Below are 18,630 nucleotides of genomic sequence, written 5' to 3'. Positions count from 1 at the left end.
GAAAGGGATAAATCGAAAGAGAGAGAGACAGGGAGAGAGAGAGCGAGAGAGAGAGAGAGAGAGCGATAGGGAGAGAGAGAGAGAGAGAGAGAGGGAGAGAGAGAGATGTACTGTATGGCTCAGGACAGAGAGAGAGAGAAACAGAGAGAGAGAGAGATAGGGAGAGAGAGAGAGAGATAGGGAAAGAGAGAGAGAGAGAGATGTACTGTATGGCTCAGGACAGAGAGAGAGAGAGAGAGAGAGATGTACTGTATGGCTCAGGACATAGAGAGAGAGAAACAGAGAGAGAGAGATAGGGAGAGAGAGAGAGAGAGAGAGATGTACTGTATGGCTCAGGACAGAGAGAGAGAGAGAGAGATGTACTGTATGGCTCAGGACAGAGAGAGAGAGACAGGGAGAGAGAGAGCAAGAGATGTACTGTATGGCTCAGGTCAGAAAGAGAGAGAGAGAAACAGAGAGAGAGAGAGATGTACTGTATGGCTCAGGACAGAGAGAGAGAGAAACAGGGAGAGAGAGAGAGAGAAACAGGGAGAGAGAGATGTACTGTATGGCTCAGGACAAAGAGAGAGGGAAACAGGGAGAGAGAGATGTACTGTATGGCTCAGGACAGAGAGAGAGAGAAACAGGGAGAGAGAGATGGCTCAGGACAAAGAGAGAGAGAAACAGGGAGAGAGAGATGTACTGTATGGCTCAGGACAGAGAGAGAGAGAAACAGGGAGAGAGAGAGAGAGAAACAGGGAGAGAGAGATGTACTGTATGGCTCAGGACAAAGAGAGAGGGAAACAGGGAGAGAGAGATGTACTGTATGGCTCAGGACAGAGAGAGAGAGAAACAGGGAGAGAGAGATGGCTCAGGACAAAGAGAGAGAGAAACAGGGAGAGAGAGATGTACTGTATGGCTCAGGACAGAGAGAGAGAGAAACAGGGAGAGAGAGAGAGAGAAACAGGGAGAGAGAGATGTACTGTATGGCTCAGGACAGAGAGAGAGAGAGAAGGCAGAAGGATAGGCTGGACTCTGCTGCAGAATTTGATCCTCTCTGTTTAATTTCATGTGACGTCTTCAGTGTTTTCACACATTATTCCATCCAAACCATAGCACTTCCCCCCCCCATAACCTTTATGTGAAAAGCTTTGTCACAACGATATGTATTTCATTATGAATACAAACAAGCATTGAGACTGGAAATGTCATTTGAAGCTCAGAAAGCCTCAACCCCCAGCAATCCTGAAACAATTTCACATTTCCTAATGACTTTTTGCCCTGTTTGTCAGGTTCTGTGGCCGTCCCTGCATATCCGTATCGCTGCCTCGTGGCAGTCATTCTAAAGCAATCAGCAGGCACGCGTCCTCTGGAGGTATTCTAAATATTCTGTCATTAGCCTAAAGGACCGCTCCGTGCTTTGAAGAGAGATGGATTATAGATGGCATGACACATTAAACAGAATGTAGATATGAGTTCAGAAGCAGAAACACAAGCCCCTGCTCTTTGATTGGGTAGTCCTGAGTTGTTTAAACTGGAAAGACTCCACTGTGAGATTAGCTAGTCAAATACAGAAACTCTGAACAGTGCTCTCTCGATAGCTATTATGATATTCTCTATCGAATATCCTTGATATTATTACTAACATTATTTCTACAGTGATTTGTACTGTATTTATTTCCTCAACAGTGAATGCTAGTGAATAGGGTTGAAAGCTACCAATTTAACACACAGCTCATATACTGGCACATTTTCTTGTTCCGGTGGTGCAACATGTAATTTGTCCAAATGTGCATCAAAGTGGCACATAAAAGGAAATGTCTTCATTCTGTCTTCACGGTGAAGACTTCTCGTGTCAGCATTACATTTCAATCGTTATGCATTTTAGTCATTTAGCAGACGCTCTTATCCAAAGTGACTTACATTAGAGCCCTGTGTTCTCTGTCTTGATATATATATATATAAATATATATGGATATTAACCATGGTTAATAACCATACCTTTTTTTGTCCTGTGGCTTCACATTTGTCATTATCACCCAATCAGTGTGGATGTTAGAGTAAACAGGAAGTGGGGTTAATTTCTTTGGAGTATTTGAAGGATGTTTGGGATTTTAATGGAAATACCTCCTATTGTCTGACAGCCGTTTAGAGAGATGATCAAGGTCATGAACATAATCTCAGTTTCCTCTCTCTGTCTCTCTCTCTCTCTCTCTCTCTCTCTCTCTCTTTTTCTGTCTCAGTATGTCATTCTCTTTTGCTCTCTCTGTGTGTCTCTCTTTCTGCCTTCTCCCTCTCCTTCTCTCTCTTAGTCTTTCTCTCTCTTTCTCTCTCTCTCTCTACTCTCCATATTCCCTTCATTTACACCCTGCACATACTGTACCTGTCTGTCAGTACTGCTCAGCCTATGTACCCTCCACTTCTTATGCATACATGCATGCACTAGAGAATTCAAATAAACTTCCTCTCAGTAAAAGTGGCTCTATCGAGAGCTGAGATTATAAGGTTTTTTACATTTTGAGAATCTCTATGTATCTTTGCATGTTTTTTTACCTTGAAGATTTTTTTTAATGATTTAAAAAAAAATGTAAACTTGATTTAACTAGGCAAGTCAGTTAAGAACAAATTCTTACCTACAATAACGGCCTACCCCAGACGACGCTGGGCCAATTGTGCGCCGCACTTTGGGACTCCCAATCACGGCCAGATGTGATACAGCCTGGAATCAAACCAGGGACTGTAGTGACACCTCCTGCACAGAGATGCAGTGCATTAGACAGCTGCGCCACTCGGGAGCCTTGCAATATCTTGTAAATGTGTAAAGCATTTGCTTGTATATATAGACTTATGTAAGTCATTTGTATTATCACTTGCTGGTGCAGATACTTCAAATCCCATGGCATATTAGCACAGCAAGAGGCAGCATAGTTTAAAGTATGACCTTGCTACTTTAATGTCAAGAATTAATTATGGATACCATTTGCATGATCCATACTTACTTTTTTTATAGAATGTGTGTGTGGGTGCGTGGATGTCGGTACACAATATACATTAATGTATCTATTATACACTGAGTGTACAAAACTCTTTCCATAACATAGAGTGCCTTCAGAAAGTATTCACACCCCTGGACTTTTTCCACATTTTGTTGTGTTACAGCCTGATTTTGTTATACACTGTCCTACACACTATACCCCATAATGTCTAAGTGGAATTATGTTTTTAGACCTTTTTACCAATTAATAAAAAATGAAAAGCTGAAGTGTATTCAACCCCTTTTTTATGACAAGCCTAAATAAGGTCAGGTGTAAAAATGTACAAGTCACATAATAAGTTGCATGGACTCACTCTGTGTGCAATAGTGTTTACCATGATTTATGAATGACTACCTAATTTCTGTACCCCACACATAAAAGTATACGTAAGGTTCCTCAGTCGAACAGTGAATTTCAAAAACAGATTCAACCACAAAAGAACACTGTTTTTATTCCAATGCCTTTCGAAGAAGGGCATCTATTGGTAGATGGGTAAAACATGTAATAAAAAGACATTGAATATCCCTTTGAGCATGGTGAAGTTATTAATTACACTTTGGATCAATATCAATACACCCAGTCACTACAATGATGCAGGCGTCCTTCCTAACTCAGTTGCCGGAAAAGAAGGAAACCGCTCAGGGATTTCACCATGAGGCCAATGGTGACTTTAAAACAGTTACAGGGTTTAATGGCTGTGATGGATCAACAACATTGTAGTTACTCCACAATACTAACCTCAATGACAGAGTGAAAAGAAGGAAGCCTGTACATGGTCAAAATATTCCAAAACATGCATCCTGTTTGCAATGAGGCATTGAAGTGAAACTGCAAAATATTTGGCAAAGAAATTCACTTTATGTCCTGAAAACAAAGTGTTATGTTTGAGACAAATCCAACACATCACTGAGTACCACTCCTCATATTTTCAAACATGGTGGTGGCTGCATCATGTTATTGGTATGCTTGTCATCTGCAAGGACTAGGGAGATGTTTAGGATAAAAAGACACAGAATAGAGCTAAGCACAGGCAAAATCCTAGAGGAAAACCGGGTTCAGTCTGCTTTCCAACAGACACTGGGAGATTAATTCCCCTTTCAGCAGGACAATAACCCAAAACACAAGGCCAAATATACACTGGAGTTCTTTACCAAGACAACATTGAGTGTTTCTGAGTGGTCTAGTTACAGTTTTTACTTAAATCAACAAAAAAAGCTATGTGTCATGATCGTTATAATGAGTGGACCAAGATGCAGCGTGGTATGGTTCCATCCTCTTTATTTTGAAGTGAAACTCAAAGAAAACAATAAATGCAAAACGAAACGTGAAGCTGCTATAGTACTCACAGGCAACTTTACATAGTCAAGATCCCACAAAGCACAAAGGGGAAATGGCTGCCTAAATATGAACCCCCAATCAGAGACAACGATAAACAGCTGCCTCTGATTGGGAACCATACCAGGCCAACATAGAAATATAATTACCTAGATGACCCACCCTAGTCACACCCCGACCAAACCAACATAGAGAATAAAAAGCTCTCTATGGTCAGGGCGTGACACTATGGCAACACTTGAAAATGGCTGTCTAGCAATGATCAACAACCAGCTTGACAGAGCTTGAAGAATAAAAAAGGGCAAACATTATAAAAGAAAGCTCTTAGATGCTCTTAGAGACTTACCCGGCAAGACAACAAAACAAAGGAGATGATCGTGGACTTCAGGAAACAGCAGAGGGAGCACCCCCCTATTCACATCGAAGGGACAGCAGTAGAGAAGGTGGAAAGTTTTAAGTTCCTCGGCGTACACATAACAGACAAACTGAAATGGTCCACCCACACAGACAGTGTGGTGAAGAAGGCGCAACAGCGCCTCTTCAACCTCAGGAGGCTGGAGAAATGTGTCTTGTCAACCAAAACCAACAAACTTTTACAGATGCAAAATTGAGAGCATCATGTCAAAGCCTGGTACGGCAACTGCACTGTCCTTAACCGCAAGGCTCTCCAGAGGGTGGTACCTTCTGCACAACGCATCACCAGGGGCAAACTACCTACCCTCCATGACACCTACACCACCCGATGTCACAGGAAGGCCAAAAAGATCATCAAGGACAACAACCACCCGAGTCACTGCCTGTTCACACCGCTACCATCCAGAAGGCAAGGTCAGTACAGGTGCATCAAAGCTGGGACCGAGAGACTGAAAAACAGCTTCTATCTCAAGGCTATCTGACTACTAAACAGCAATCACTAACTCAGAGGCTGCTGTCTACATTGAGACCCAATCACTGGACACTTTAATAAATGGATCACTAGTCACTTTAAACAATGCCACTTTAAATAATGCCACTTTAATAATGTTTACACATCTTACAATACTCATATCATATGTATATACTGTATTTTATACCATCTATTGAACCTTGCCTATGCCGCTCGGCCATCGCTCATCCATATATTTATATGTACATATTCTCATTCACCCCTTTAGATTTGTGTGTATTAGGTAGTTGTTGGGAAATTGTTAGATTACATGTTAGATATTGCTGCACTGTCGGAACTAGAAGCACAAGCATTTTGCTACACTCGCATTAATATCTGCTAACCATGTGTATGTGGCCAATAAAATTTTGATTTGAGCTGTAATCGCTGCCAAAGGTGATTCAAACATTTATTGACTTTAACATTTCTAAAAACATGTCTTCACTTTGTCATTATGGAGTATTGTGTGTAGTTGAGTGAGCAATTCAGGCTGTAACACAACAGAATATGGAATAAGTCAAGGGGTGTGAATACTTTCTGAAGGCTCTGACCAGGTGAATCCAGGTGAAAGCTGTGATCCCTTATTGATGACACATGTTAAATCCACTTCAATCAGTGAATCAGTGTAGCTGAAGGGGAGGAGACAGGTTAACTTCTCTAGGGCAGGGGGCAGCATTTGGAATTTTGGATGAAAAGCATGCCCAAATTAAACAGCTTTCTACTCAGTCCCAGAATATAGGATATGCATCTAAGTAGTAGATTTGGATAGCAAAAATAATAAAGTTTCCAAAACTGTTAAAATAATGTCTGTGAGTATAACAGAACTGATTTGGCAGGCGAAAACCCGAGAAAGATCCATTCCGGAAGTAGGATTTTTTGTTGTTGTTGTAGTTTTCTATTCAATGCCATTACAGTATCCATTGACTTAGGACTCAAATTGTTCCTATGTTCCTATAGGCATGTTCCTATGCCTTCCACTAGATGTCAACAGTCTTTAGAAATTGTTTCAGGCTTGTATTCTGAAAAATGAGGGAGTAAGAGCAGTCTGAATGAGTGGACCCTGCTGTGTCACAGAGCTTTTTCATGTGCACGACCAGAGAGAGTTGCCTTTCTTGTTTACCTTTTATATTTTTTATTTATTTTATTTCACCTTTATTTAACCAGGTAAGCAAGTTGAGAACAAGTTCTCATTTACAATTGCGACCTGGCCAAGATAAAGCAAAGCAGTTCGACACATACAACGACACAGAGTTACACATGGAGTAAAACAAACATACAGTCAATAATACAGTAAAAAAAAAACAAGTCTATATACAATGTGAGCAAATTAGGTGAGAAGGGAGGTAAAGGCAAAAAAGGCCATGGTGGCAAAGTAAATACAATATAGCAAGTAAAACACTGGAATGGTAGTATTGCAATGGAAGAATGTGCAAAGTAGAAATAAAAATAATGGGGTGCAAAGGAGCAAAATAAATAAATAAATTAAATACAGTTAGGAAAGAGGTAGTTGTTTGGGCTAAATTATAGGTGGGCTATGTACAGGTGCAGTAATCTGTAAGATGCTCTGACAGTTGGTGTTTAAAGCTAGTGAGGGAGATAAGTGTTTCCAATTTAAGAGATTTTTGTAGTTCGTTCCAGTCATTGGCAGCAGAGAACTGGAAGGAGAGGCGGCCAAAGAAAGAATTGGTTTTGGGGGTGACTAGAGAGATATACCTGCTGGAGCGTGTGCTACAGGTGGGAGATGCTATGGTGACCAGCGAGCTGAGATAAGGGGGACTTTACCTAGCAGGGTCTTGTAGATGACATGGAGCCAGTGGGTTTGGCGACGAGTATGAAGCGAGGGCCAGCCAACGAGAGCGTACAGGTCGCAATGGTGGGTAGTATATGGGGCTTTGGTGACAAAACGGATAGCACTGTGATAGACTGCATCCAATTTGTTGAGTAGGGTATTGGAGGCTATTTTGTAAATGACATCGCCAAAGTCGAGGATTGGTAGGATGGTCAATTTTACAAGGGTATGTTTGGCAGCATGAGTGAAGGATGCTTTGTTGCGAAATAGGAAGCCAATTCTAGATTTAACTTTGGATTGGAGATGTTTGATATGGGTCTGGAAGGAGAGTTTACAGTCTAACCAGACACCTAAGTATTTGTAGTTGTCCACGTATTCTAAGTCAGAGCCGTCCAGAGTAGTGATGTTGGACAGGCGGGTAGGTGCAGGTAGCGATCGGTTGAAGAGCATGCATTTAGTTTTACTTGTATTTAAGAGCAATTGGAGGCCACGGAAGGAGAGTTGTATGGCATTGAAGCTTGCCTGGAGGGTTGTTAACACAGTGTCCAAAGAAGGGCCGGAAGTATACAGGATGGTGTCGTCTGCGTAGAGGTGGATCAGAGACTCACCAGCAGCAAGAGCAACATCATTGATGTATACAGAGAAGAGAGTCGGTCCAAGAATTGAACCCTGTGGCACCCCCATAGAGACTGCCAGAGGTCCGGACAGCAGACCCTCCGATTTGACACACTGAACTCTATCAGAGAAGTAGTTGGTGAACCAGGCGAGGCAATCATTTGAGAAACCAAGGCTGTCGAGTCTGCCGATAAGGATGTGGTGGTTGACAGAGTCGAAAGCCTTGGCCAGATCAATGAATACGGCTGCACAGTAATGTTTCTTATCGATGGCGGTTAAGATATCGTTTAGGACCTTGAGCGTGGCTGAGGTGCACCCATGACCAGCTCTGAAACCAGATTGCATAGCAGAGAAGGTATGGTGAGATTCGAAATGGTCGGTAATCTGTTTGTTGACTTGGCTTTCGAAGACCTTAGAAAGGCATGGTAGGATAGATATAGGTCTGTAGCAGTTTGGGTCAAGAGTGTCCCCCCTTTGAAGAGGGGGATGACCGCAGCTGCTTTCCAATCTTTGGGAATCTCAGATGACAAGAAAGAGAGGTTGAACAGGCTAGTAATAGGGGTGGCAACAATTTCGGCAGATAATTTTAGAAAGAAAGGGTCCAGATTGTCTAGCCCGGCTGATTTGTAGGGGTCCAGATTTTTCAGCTCTTTCAGAACTTCAGCTGAATGGATTTGGGAGAAGGAGAAATGGGGAAGGCTTGGGCGAGTTGCTGTTGGGGGTGCAGTGCTGTTGACCGGGGTAGGAGTTGCCAGGTGGAAAGCATGGCCAGCCGTAGAAAAATGCTTATTGAAATTCTCAATTATGGTGGATTTATCAGTGGTGACAGTGTTTCCTATCTTCAGTGCAGTGGGCAGCTGGGAGGAGGTGTTCTTATTCTCCATGGACTTTACAGTGTCCCAGAACTTTTTAGAGTTAGTGTTGCAGGAAGCAAATTTCTGCTTGAAAAAGCTAGCCTTGGCTTTTCTAACTGCCTGTGTATAACGGTTTCTAGCTTCCCTGAACAGCTGCATATCACGGGGCTGTTCGATGCTAATGCAGAACGCCATAGGATGTTTTTGTGTTGGTTAAGGGCAGTCAGGTCTGGGGAGAACCAAGGGCTATATCTGTTCCTGGTTCTAATTTTCTTGAATGGGGCATGTTTATTTAAGATTGTTAGGAAGGCATTTTTAAAAAATATCCAGGCATCCTCTACTGACGGGATGAGATCAATATCCTTCCAGGACACCCCGGCCAGGTCGATTAGAAAGGCCTGCTCGCTGAAGTGTTTCAGGGAGCGTTTTACAGTGATGAGTGGAGGTCGTTTGACCGCTGACCCATTACGGATGCAGGCAATGAGGCAGTGATCGCTGAGATCTTGGTTGAAGACAGCAGAGGTGTATTTAGAGGGGAAGTTGGTTAGGATGATATCTATGAGGGTGCCCGTGTTTAAGGCTTTGGGGGTACCTGGTAGGTTCATTGATAATTTGTGTGAGATTGAGGGCATCAAGTTTAGATTGTAGGATGGCTGGGGTGTTAAGCATGTTCCAGTTTAGGTCGCCTAGCAGCACGAGCTCTGAAGATAGATGGGGGCAATCAGTTCACATATGGTGTCCAGAGCACAGCTGGGAGCAGAGGGTGGTCTATAGCAGGCGGCAACGGTGAGAGACTTGTTTTTAGAGAGGTGGATTTTTAAAAGTAGAAGTTCAAATTGTTTGGGTACAGACCTGGATAGTAGGACAGAACTCTGCAGGCTATCTTTGCAGTAGATTGCAACACCGCCCCCTTTAGCAGTTCTATCTTGTCTGAAAATGTTGTAGTTTGGAATTAAAATTTCTGAATTTTTGGTGGTCTTCCTAAGCCAGGATTCAGACACAGCTAGAACATCCGGGTTGGCAGAGTGTGCTAAAGCAGTGAAAAGAACAAACTTAGGGAGGAGGCTTCTAATGTTAACATGCATGAAACCAAGGCTATTACGGTTACAGAAGTCATCAAAAGAGAGCGCCTGGGGAATAGGAGTGGAGCTAGGCACTGCAGGGCCTGGATTCACCTCTACATCGCCAGAGGAACATAGGAGGAGAAGAATATAGAAGAATATTGACAATGTTATTGTCCAGTTGAAATATTATAGATTATTTAGGCTAAAAACAACCTGAGGATTTAATATAAACATTGTTTGACATGTTTCTATGAACTTTACGGATACAATTTGGATTTTTTGTCGGCCTGTTGTGACTGCGTTTGAGCCTGTGGATTACTGAAGAAAACGCGCAAACAAAACTGAGGTTTTCGGATATAAAGAGAGACTTTATCAAACAAAAGGAACATTTTTTGAATAAATTAATGTCTTCTGAGTGCAACCATATGAAGATCATCAAAGGTAAGGGATTAATTTTATCTCTATTTCTGACTTGTGTAACTCTTCTCCTTGGCTGGTTACTGTTTGTAATAATTTGTCTGCTGGGCTCTGTTCTCAAATAATCGTAAGGTATGCTTTCGCCGTAAAGCATTTTTGAAATCTGACACCGTGGTTGGATTCACAAGAAGTTCATCTTTAAACCAATGTAAAATAGTTGTATCTTTTCAGAATTTTTATAATGAGTATTTCTGTATTTGAATTTGGCGCTCTACAATCTCACTGGATGTTGGCCAGGTGGGACACTAGCGTCCCACATACCCTAGAGAGGTTAAAGAAGGTTTTTTAATTCTTGAGACAATTGAGACAATGATTGTGTATGTGTGCCATTCAGAGGGTGAGTGGGCCAGAGAAAATATTGAAGTGCCTTTGAACAGGGTATGGTAATAGGCGCCCGGCACCGGTTTGAGTGTGTCAAGAACTGTTTTGGGTGTTCCATTACCCAAAGGACAGCCTGTCAACTTGACACAACTGTGGAAAGCATTGGAGACAACATGGGCCAGCATCCCTGTGGAACGTTTTTGACACCTTGTTGAGTCCATGCCCTGACGAATTGAGGCTGTTTTGTGGACAAAATGGGGTGCAATGTTCCTATTGTTTTGTGCTCTCAGTGTACATTAATATACATTCATGTATAATGTAATACATTCATGTATAAAAAGGCTGGTACACAGTGTTGCATTTGCAGTTGAATTTGCGGTCTCTCTCTTTCTCACTTACTCACGCCATACACACGCACTCCCTCAATTTCTAAGAGATGTAGTGCCATCTAGTGGTCATAGTATGCTATACTGCCATCCTGCCTATATCAGCTTGTTGATGCAGTCATCATACCATTTGATTTATTCATAGGGAATGCACAATGAAGAGGGGGACTGAGATTCAAAAACAGCTTATAGAAGTAAATTGCATTTGGTCTACTTATTATTTATTTTTTTAAAGCACATTCTCCCTTCTCCTTTTTCTTTATTCTCACTCCTTTGGTGTGCTGAAAGTATTTGAGATTGAGGTAGAAAGTCAAATTCCATTTGGATTCCATTCAAAGTATATTTTCTCACTCTGGAGATGGTCTTTGTTCACTCTGTAGGAATATAAGTTATATATTTAAATGTTAAGAATATGGTATATAAAGAAATATATATTTAATATGTATTCACTTATTTTGTAATGAAACTGAATTCTGAGAATGGATCCCCCTGAATATGATCAATGAGAATATGGCGCGACGTAAGATAACGCAACCTGTTGAGTCTCGAGCCCCATCATAGTTTCATGATAACATCAATTAAAGTCACATTAAACACAACTACCATTACAGTGCATTCGGAAAGTATTCAGACCCCTTCCCTTTTTCCACATTTTGTTACGGTACAGCCTTATTCTAAAATGTATTAAGTGTATGTTTTCTCATCAATCTACACACAATACACCATAATGTCAAAGCTGAAACTGTTTTTAAGAAAATGTTAGCAAATCTATATTAAGAAAATACCTTATTTACATAAATATTCAGACCCTTTACTATGAGACTCGAAATTGAGTTCAGGTTAATCCTGTTTCCATTGATTATCCTTGAGATGTTTCTACAACTTGATTGGAGTCCACCTGTGGCAAATTCAATTGATTGGACATGATTTGGAAAGGTACACACTTGTCTATATAAGATCCCACAGTTGACAGTGCATGTCAGAGCATAAACCAAGCCATGAGGCCGAAGTAATTGTCCGTAGAGCTCTGAGACAAGGTTGTGTTGAGGCACAGATCTGGGGGAGGATACCAAAACATTTCTGCAGCATTGAAGGTCACCAAGAACACATCATTCTTAAAGGGAAGAAGTTTAGAACCACCAAGACTCTTCCTAGAGCTGGCCGCCTGGCCAAACTGAGCAATCGGGGAAGAAGGGCCTTCGTCAGGGAGGTGACCAAGTACCCTTCTAGAAGGACAACCATCTCTGCAGCACTCCACCAATCAGACCTTTATGGTAGAGTGGCCAGACGGAAGCCACTCCTCAGTAAAAGACACATGACAGCCCACTTGGTGTTTGCCAAAAGGCACTTAAAGGGCTCTCCGACCATGAGAAATAAGATTATCTGGTCTGATGAAACCAAGATTAAACTCTTTGGCCTGAATGCCAAGCTTCACATCTGGAGGAAACCTGACACCATCCCTACGGTGAAGCACGTGGTGGCAGCATCATGCTGTGGGGATGTTTTTCAGCGGCAGGTACTGTGAGACTAGTCAGGATCAAGGGAAAGATGAACAGAGCAAAGGACAGAGAGATCCTTGATGAAAACCTGCTCCAGAGTGCTCAGGACTTCAGACTGTGGCGAAGGTTCACCTTCAAACAGGACAACAACCCTAAGCACACAGTCAAGAAAATGCAGGAGTGACAAATCTCTGAATATCCTTGAGTTGCCCAGCCAGAGCCCGGACTTGAACCCGATCTAACATCTCTGGAGAGACCTGAAAATAGCTGTGCAGCGACGGTCCCCATTCAACCTGACTAAGCTTAAGAGGATCTGCAGAGAAGAATGGAAGAAACTCCCCAAATAAAGGGGGAGCTTGTAGCGTCATACCCAAGAAGACTCGAGGCTGTAATCGCTGCCAAAGGTGCTTCAACAAAATACTGGATAAAAGGTCTGAATACTTATGTGAATGTGATATTTCAGTGTTGTTGTTTTTCTTTTAGCAAAAATGTCTATAATCCTGTTTTTGATTTGTCATTATTGGGTATTGTATGTAGATTGATGAAGGAAAAAAACTATTGAATCCATTTTAGAATAAGGATGTAACATAACAAAATGTGTATAACGGGAAGGGGTCTGAATACTTTCCGAATGCACTTTGCAAAAGCTCAAGCCCACATTTATTTCTCAAAGCTCTGTAAAGCAGACTGGCCAAAATGAATCTCTTGAATGTTCTTATAAGAACCATCCACCAACTAACAACGCCACCCCTGCCTTCTCTAGCTGCGCAGTACAATATGTTTTATTCCTCAGATCACAGGGTAATCAGGGGCCGCTATAAAGGAACGTATCGGAGTTGTGTCAGTCTAATCTCTGTATTTGTTGATGGTGAGATCACATGGATCCGTATTTCCCGGTCCACCTTAGCTCATATGATGGTAGGTATATTATACAGAGTCCTATGGGCCTGGTCGAAAGTAGTGCACTACATAGGGAATAGGATGCCATTTGCACCCAGTGTATCCCCAAAGAATTGAATCTTAGTGCAGTCAGTTGTGTGGTTTAGTGAAACATGGCCGGTGATGTTAGTGCACTGAGTGGTATCCTGGCCCCTCTGGGCAGCAGCATCAGAGCTGCTAACATGCTTTGGCATTCGTGTGACAGGATTAACACATCAAAAGCAGTGGCAGTGGCCTACAGCAGCGACCCCACTGTCAGTACTGCACCTTTCATGTTCAACTACAGGTTCACTACAATTTACCCTGCTGCTCATAGCATGACAAGGGGAGACAGATAAGGGGGACACTCTGACGTTATCAGGTTTCCCTTCAACTTCTGTGAACAACAGTAAATCCAAACTTTTTAATACAACATCCAGGTTTAGGGTGCAAGTTGCCAGGCATGTTGTGGTTGTGATGCGTGGTTGCTAGGTAAATGTGTCTTTGGAGGGCTCTGCTGGTCTGGACTTTTCTCTACATCGGCCTTCATTCCATACGTCTTATATAGGGGACAGCTTCATTGTCTCCTTGAGCCATGAGTGAAATGGATTTTTAAACGTGTATACTCTCAGAATGTACATTCACAATTTGACCATTCTTTTAGCTGCAATATCTGTGTTCAATGTCTTGATAAAGTGTCAAGTGTACACTACAGTCTTTCTAGCTAAATGAAGTATCACCCGATGATGAGGTTATGGACCATTGAGTCTCATACCCAAGTCAATGCTGTCAATTGGTCTCCCTTTACTTCACATGCTCAGGTGATTGACATCAAGGAGAAACTGAAGCTGTTCAAGAAGTTGTGGTCCAACCTGCCTGAGGACATCTGCCAGCCACACAGGGTGACAGCAGGGAATGCCACCGATGACGACCAGTGTTGGAATGGGCACACCAAGGGCAGGTAAAACTGGACTACAGACATCTGTAGTTGCACCCAAACACAAGCTGCTTACCCTGAACACTTAGGTAAACTAGCACTAAATGACTTTCATTATATGTCTGATCCCTGAATTAAGTACCTCTTTTATTATGTATTTTGCACTGACCCAAATACGACAACTAACTATTGGAGAGCCTTGACATTTCTGGCAGAGGCATGGCAAAACAAGTGGAAGACAAATTGCTGTGCACTCCAAAGTCCTCCGAGGAGTTGGGAAACATTAAAGCGTCTGAACCAAACTGAGCCTTCCCTGGAGAGGGCCTTTAATGTTTGTTTTCATTTGCTTTGATGTCTTTTTATAACCCGCAATGATGCCCCGTTGCTGGAACTAATTGCATTAGCAACCAAAATGTTTGACAATTGAAGTTAAATGCTGCTTTGTCCCAAAAGGGGAGACTAATAAACTACTGTTATTACAAAATCATAATCCAACTTCCACATGTGCATATTGACTACTTGCTGGGAGACTTCACTTGAATAATAATAGCATAGCTCATTTATGGTTCTCATTCAGTCATTCTGAATGTAATATTTTGTTGTTTCCTAAGTATATGCTAATTACACAGAGGTTGCATTTATTCAACCATTGTGATTGTGTTTGTTTCACAGGAGGTTGGTGGCACCTTAATTGGGGAGAACGGGCTCGTGGTAATGACTGGAGCAGTTTCCATGTGTTTGATGCCATTCCATTTTTTCTGTTCCAGCCATTATTGTGATCCGTCCTCCCCTCAGCAGCCTCCTGTTGTGTGTTTCCTACTGAACATACGTTTCCTGTCTTTCTTGATATGCCAGTTTGTCTGGTAGAAACATACTGCCTCTACTGGTTAGCCCTCGTTTAACACCCAAAGGTTGATATAGAAACTTAACTAAAGATTCCGAGGCAGGTGAGGCTGGTGGGAGGAGCTATAGGAGGACGGGCTCATTGTAATAGCTGGTATGGAATTTATGGAACGGTATTAAACACATCAAACATATGGAAACCACATGTTTGACTCCATTCCAAGTTTCGTTCCACTTACTGAGCAATATAACCGGTGATAGGTCTTGTGGGTATTCCAAGGATAATAGATTGGCAGATAGATTTTTACGCTGGTAAAAAATATTTTTGTAACTGCTCAATGTCTATTATTTGTGCGTTTAGCATTTCTTGTTTTGATGACCAAGAGGTCCTGATTTCAACTATGACTCGTACAAAAATTGTTGGTGTGCGCCAGACTGTTTCAGACTAGCACGGATAGGTGGATGTACGAAAACAAAGTTAGTATTGGAGATGAAATATAACATAGCACAGCCCTTTGTGGGTGGCAGTGGCGACTGAGTTGTGAAAAAAAACAGACCTCTGTAACATTTTCCCGGGTGAAATATATTGTGGTGTGTAAACACATTCCGAGACATGTGCAGTTCAAGAGTTCACTCTACTCACCCTGGTGACCCCTAACAGACCTGTGCTATTCATGCCTGTCAGAAGGAAAGCAGGACAAAAATAACATGGTAGAGAGCTACATGGAGGGTCCAGCCTTTGTCTCTGTCCTTTCTTATTCAACTGGCGGGTGCAGAGCCCAAGGCCTGTTCTGGAGAATTCTGTGTAACAGACACAGCATGCAGGGAGGCCAGAACAGACTTTAAACCCTCTAGAGGCTAAGCCCTGTCTAATCTGGGGGAGGGGTTTTAAGCGAACATATGGAATTGTTTTAAGATGGTCATACCAAGGACCATTTAGCTCTTTGATTCAGAATTTTAAGATCCCTTAAGGTATTAAAATATATATATCAAACAATTATTTGATGAAACATTGAATTTGGCATTACTACTATTTGCCAATAGAAACACATTGAATAACAGTTTCACTACATGGAACAACATGGTCCGCAAATCCATTAAAAATCCTACAATGTGATTTTCTGGATTTTTTTTTCTCATTTTGTCTTTCATAGTTGAAGTGTACCTATGATGAAAATTACAGGCCTCTCTCATCTTTGTAAGTGGGAGAACATGCACAATTGGTGGCTGACTAAATACTTTTTTGCCCCACTGTATCTGAGAGATATAAGAAAGATCAGGAACTTATTTGTATGTATTTTACATGTATTTAACCCCTTATTTTAGGCACTAAACTATCTCCAAATATACTGTACTTCCATTAATTGTTTTAACTGGTACTGGGAACCTTCAGAGGACATATTAGTGTGTAGCCCAAACTTTTCAGACGTTATAGACAGAAGTTAGCAGAAGAGGCTGTACCGACTTTCAGACGAGTCTTGTGAAGCCGATTGCCAAACTGTTCGAGAAGATCCCTTTTTCTGGATGTATCATGGCCTGTCAAGTGTGCTCTCTCTCTGTCCTTTAGGTCACCAGGCTGCTCGTTATGGCGCACACCTGTCACCATCGTTACGCGCACCTGCGCATCATCAATCAAATGTATTTATAATAATCAGGCCAGGTAGTCCTGAGGCATGGTCCTAGTGCTCAGGTCCTCTGAGAGAAAGAAAGAAAGAAAGAAAGAAAGAAAGAAAGAAAGAAAGAAAGAAAGAAAGAAAGAAAGAATGAAAGAATGAAAGAATGAAAGAATGAAAGAAAGAAAGAAAGAAAGAAAGAAGGAAAAAAGGGAGAATTAGAGAGAGCATACTTACATCCACACAGGACACCGGATAAGACAGGAGAAATACTCCAGATATAACAGACTGACCCTAGCCCCCCGACACAAACTATTGCTGCATAAATACTGGAGGCTGAGATAGGAGGGGTCGGGAGACACTGTGGCCCCGTCCGACGATACCCCCGGACAGGGCCAAACAGGCAGGATATAACCCCACCCACTTTGCCAAGCACAGCCCCCACACCACTAGAGGGATATCTTCAACCACGAACTTACCATCCTGAGACAAGGCCGAGTATAGCCTACAAAGATCTCCGCCACGGCACAACCCAAGGGGGGGGCGCCAACCCGGACAGGAAGATCACGTCAGTAACTCAACCCACTCAAGTGACGCACTCCTCCTAGGGACGGCATGGAAGAGCACCAGTAAGCCAGTGACTCAGCCTCTGTAATAGGGTTAGAGGCAGAGCACCCCAGTGGACGTTCACCTTCACACTCCTGGGCCAGACTACACTCAATCATAGGACCTACTGAAGAGATGAGTCGTCAATAAAGACTTAAAGGTTGAGACCAAGTCAGCGTCTCTCACATGGGTAGGCAGACCATTGGAGCTCTATAGGAGAAAGCCCTGCCTCTAGCTGTTTGCTTAGAAATTCTAGGGACAGTAAGGAGGCCTGCGTCTTGTGACCTTAGCGTACGTGTAGGTATGTACGGCAGGACCAAATCGGAAAGATGGGTAGGAGCAAGCCCATGTAATGCTTTGTAGGCTAGCAGTAAAATCTTAATCAGGCCTTGCCTTAACAGGAAGCCAGTGTAGAGAGGCTAGCACTGGAATAATATGATCAAATTGGTTGGTTCTAGTCAAGATTCTAGCAGCCATGTTTAGCACTAACTGAAGTTTATTTAGTGCTTTATCCGGGTGGCCGGAAAGTAGAGCATTGCAGTAGTCTAACCTAGAAGTGGCAAAAGCATGGATACATTTTTCTGCATCATCAGACTCACCTGGACTCCATCACTTCCTTGATTACTTTCCCTATATGTCCCTCCCTTTGGTTCCTTCCCCAGGCGTTATTGTTTCTGTTCCTGTGTCATGTCTGTGCGTTGTTCGTGTTTCTTATTTTGTATTATGTTGTGTTTATTTAAACGCTCACTCCCTGAACCTGCCTCTCAGCGCACATGGTTACACTGACAAACACAGCTCTAGCTCTGCCACCTTTCCCCACAGATGCAGAAGGCTGATTTCGGGGTATTGAGACGCAGCCCATGCAAAAAAAATATCTCTAGCTTAAACAGATGGATTTTGATGGGGATTTTTGTGTTATGTAAATTTGACTTCTGCGGGGCTGCGGAAATTGTAGGCTAAGGGTTAATGAGGCTGTCGAGTGTCATTAACCGCTCTGGCATTACTCTCATTCACCCCAGTGAGTTGCTCCAATGTTACACATGAAATGTTCTGCTAATTGCCTAATGAATTGGTTTCTCTCAGTGTGCTTAAGACATGACTTCTATAAAAAATAAACAGTTCCAGGGGATTTCAGTGGTAACTATGGTAACTCTCTTTTTAGTACATATGAAATTAAGTCATTTTCTTTTTGTCCTGCCTGGCAGGTATTTCCCAGAGGTTATGAAAGACGGATTGACCAATCAGGTGAATAACCCGGAGGTGGGCGTGGACATCACCAGGCCTGACACGTTCATTCGCCAGCAGATCATGGCTCTGAGAGTGATGACAAACAAGTTAAAAAATGCCTACAATGGCAATGATATCTACTTTCAAGACTCAAGTAAGTAACTCCACACATTTTTTAAAATAAATATTACATTGTTAAGAAATACT

The 18,630-nt window shown here is 42.3% G+C and overlaps 1 protein-coding gene across 2 annotated transcripts in view; it reads left to right on the top strand.

Annotated features, from left to right (window-relative positions):
* Positions 1 to 18,630, top strand: part of LOC115109701 (glypican-6-like) — a 120,614-nt gene that overhangs the window by 98,213 nt on the left and 3,771 nt on the right. For both annotated transcript variants that reach the window (XM_029634959.2, XM_029634949.2), the window contains 2 exons: positions 14,019 to 14,158; positions 18,402 to 18,577. In XM_029634959.2, coding sequence (XP_029490819.1) covers positions 14,019 to 14,158; positions 18,402 to 18,577 — 316 coding nt within the window. The remainder of the gene's footprint in view (positions 1 to 14,018; positions 14,159 to 18,401; positions 18,578 to 18,630) is intronic.

This window comes from Oncorhynchus nerka, linkage group LG3, assembly GCF_034236695.1.
Source record: "Oncorhynchus nerka isolate Pitt River linkage group LG3, Oner_Uvic_2.0, whole genome shotgun sequence".
NCBI classification, from domain to species: domain Eukaryota; kingdom Metazoa; phylum Chordata; class Actinopteri; order Salmoniformes; family Salmonidae; genus Oncorhynchus; species Oncorhynchus nerka.
The sequence above is the reverse complement of the archived record's forward strand: the minus strand, read 5'-3'. Positions and strand labels throughout refer to the sequence as shown.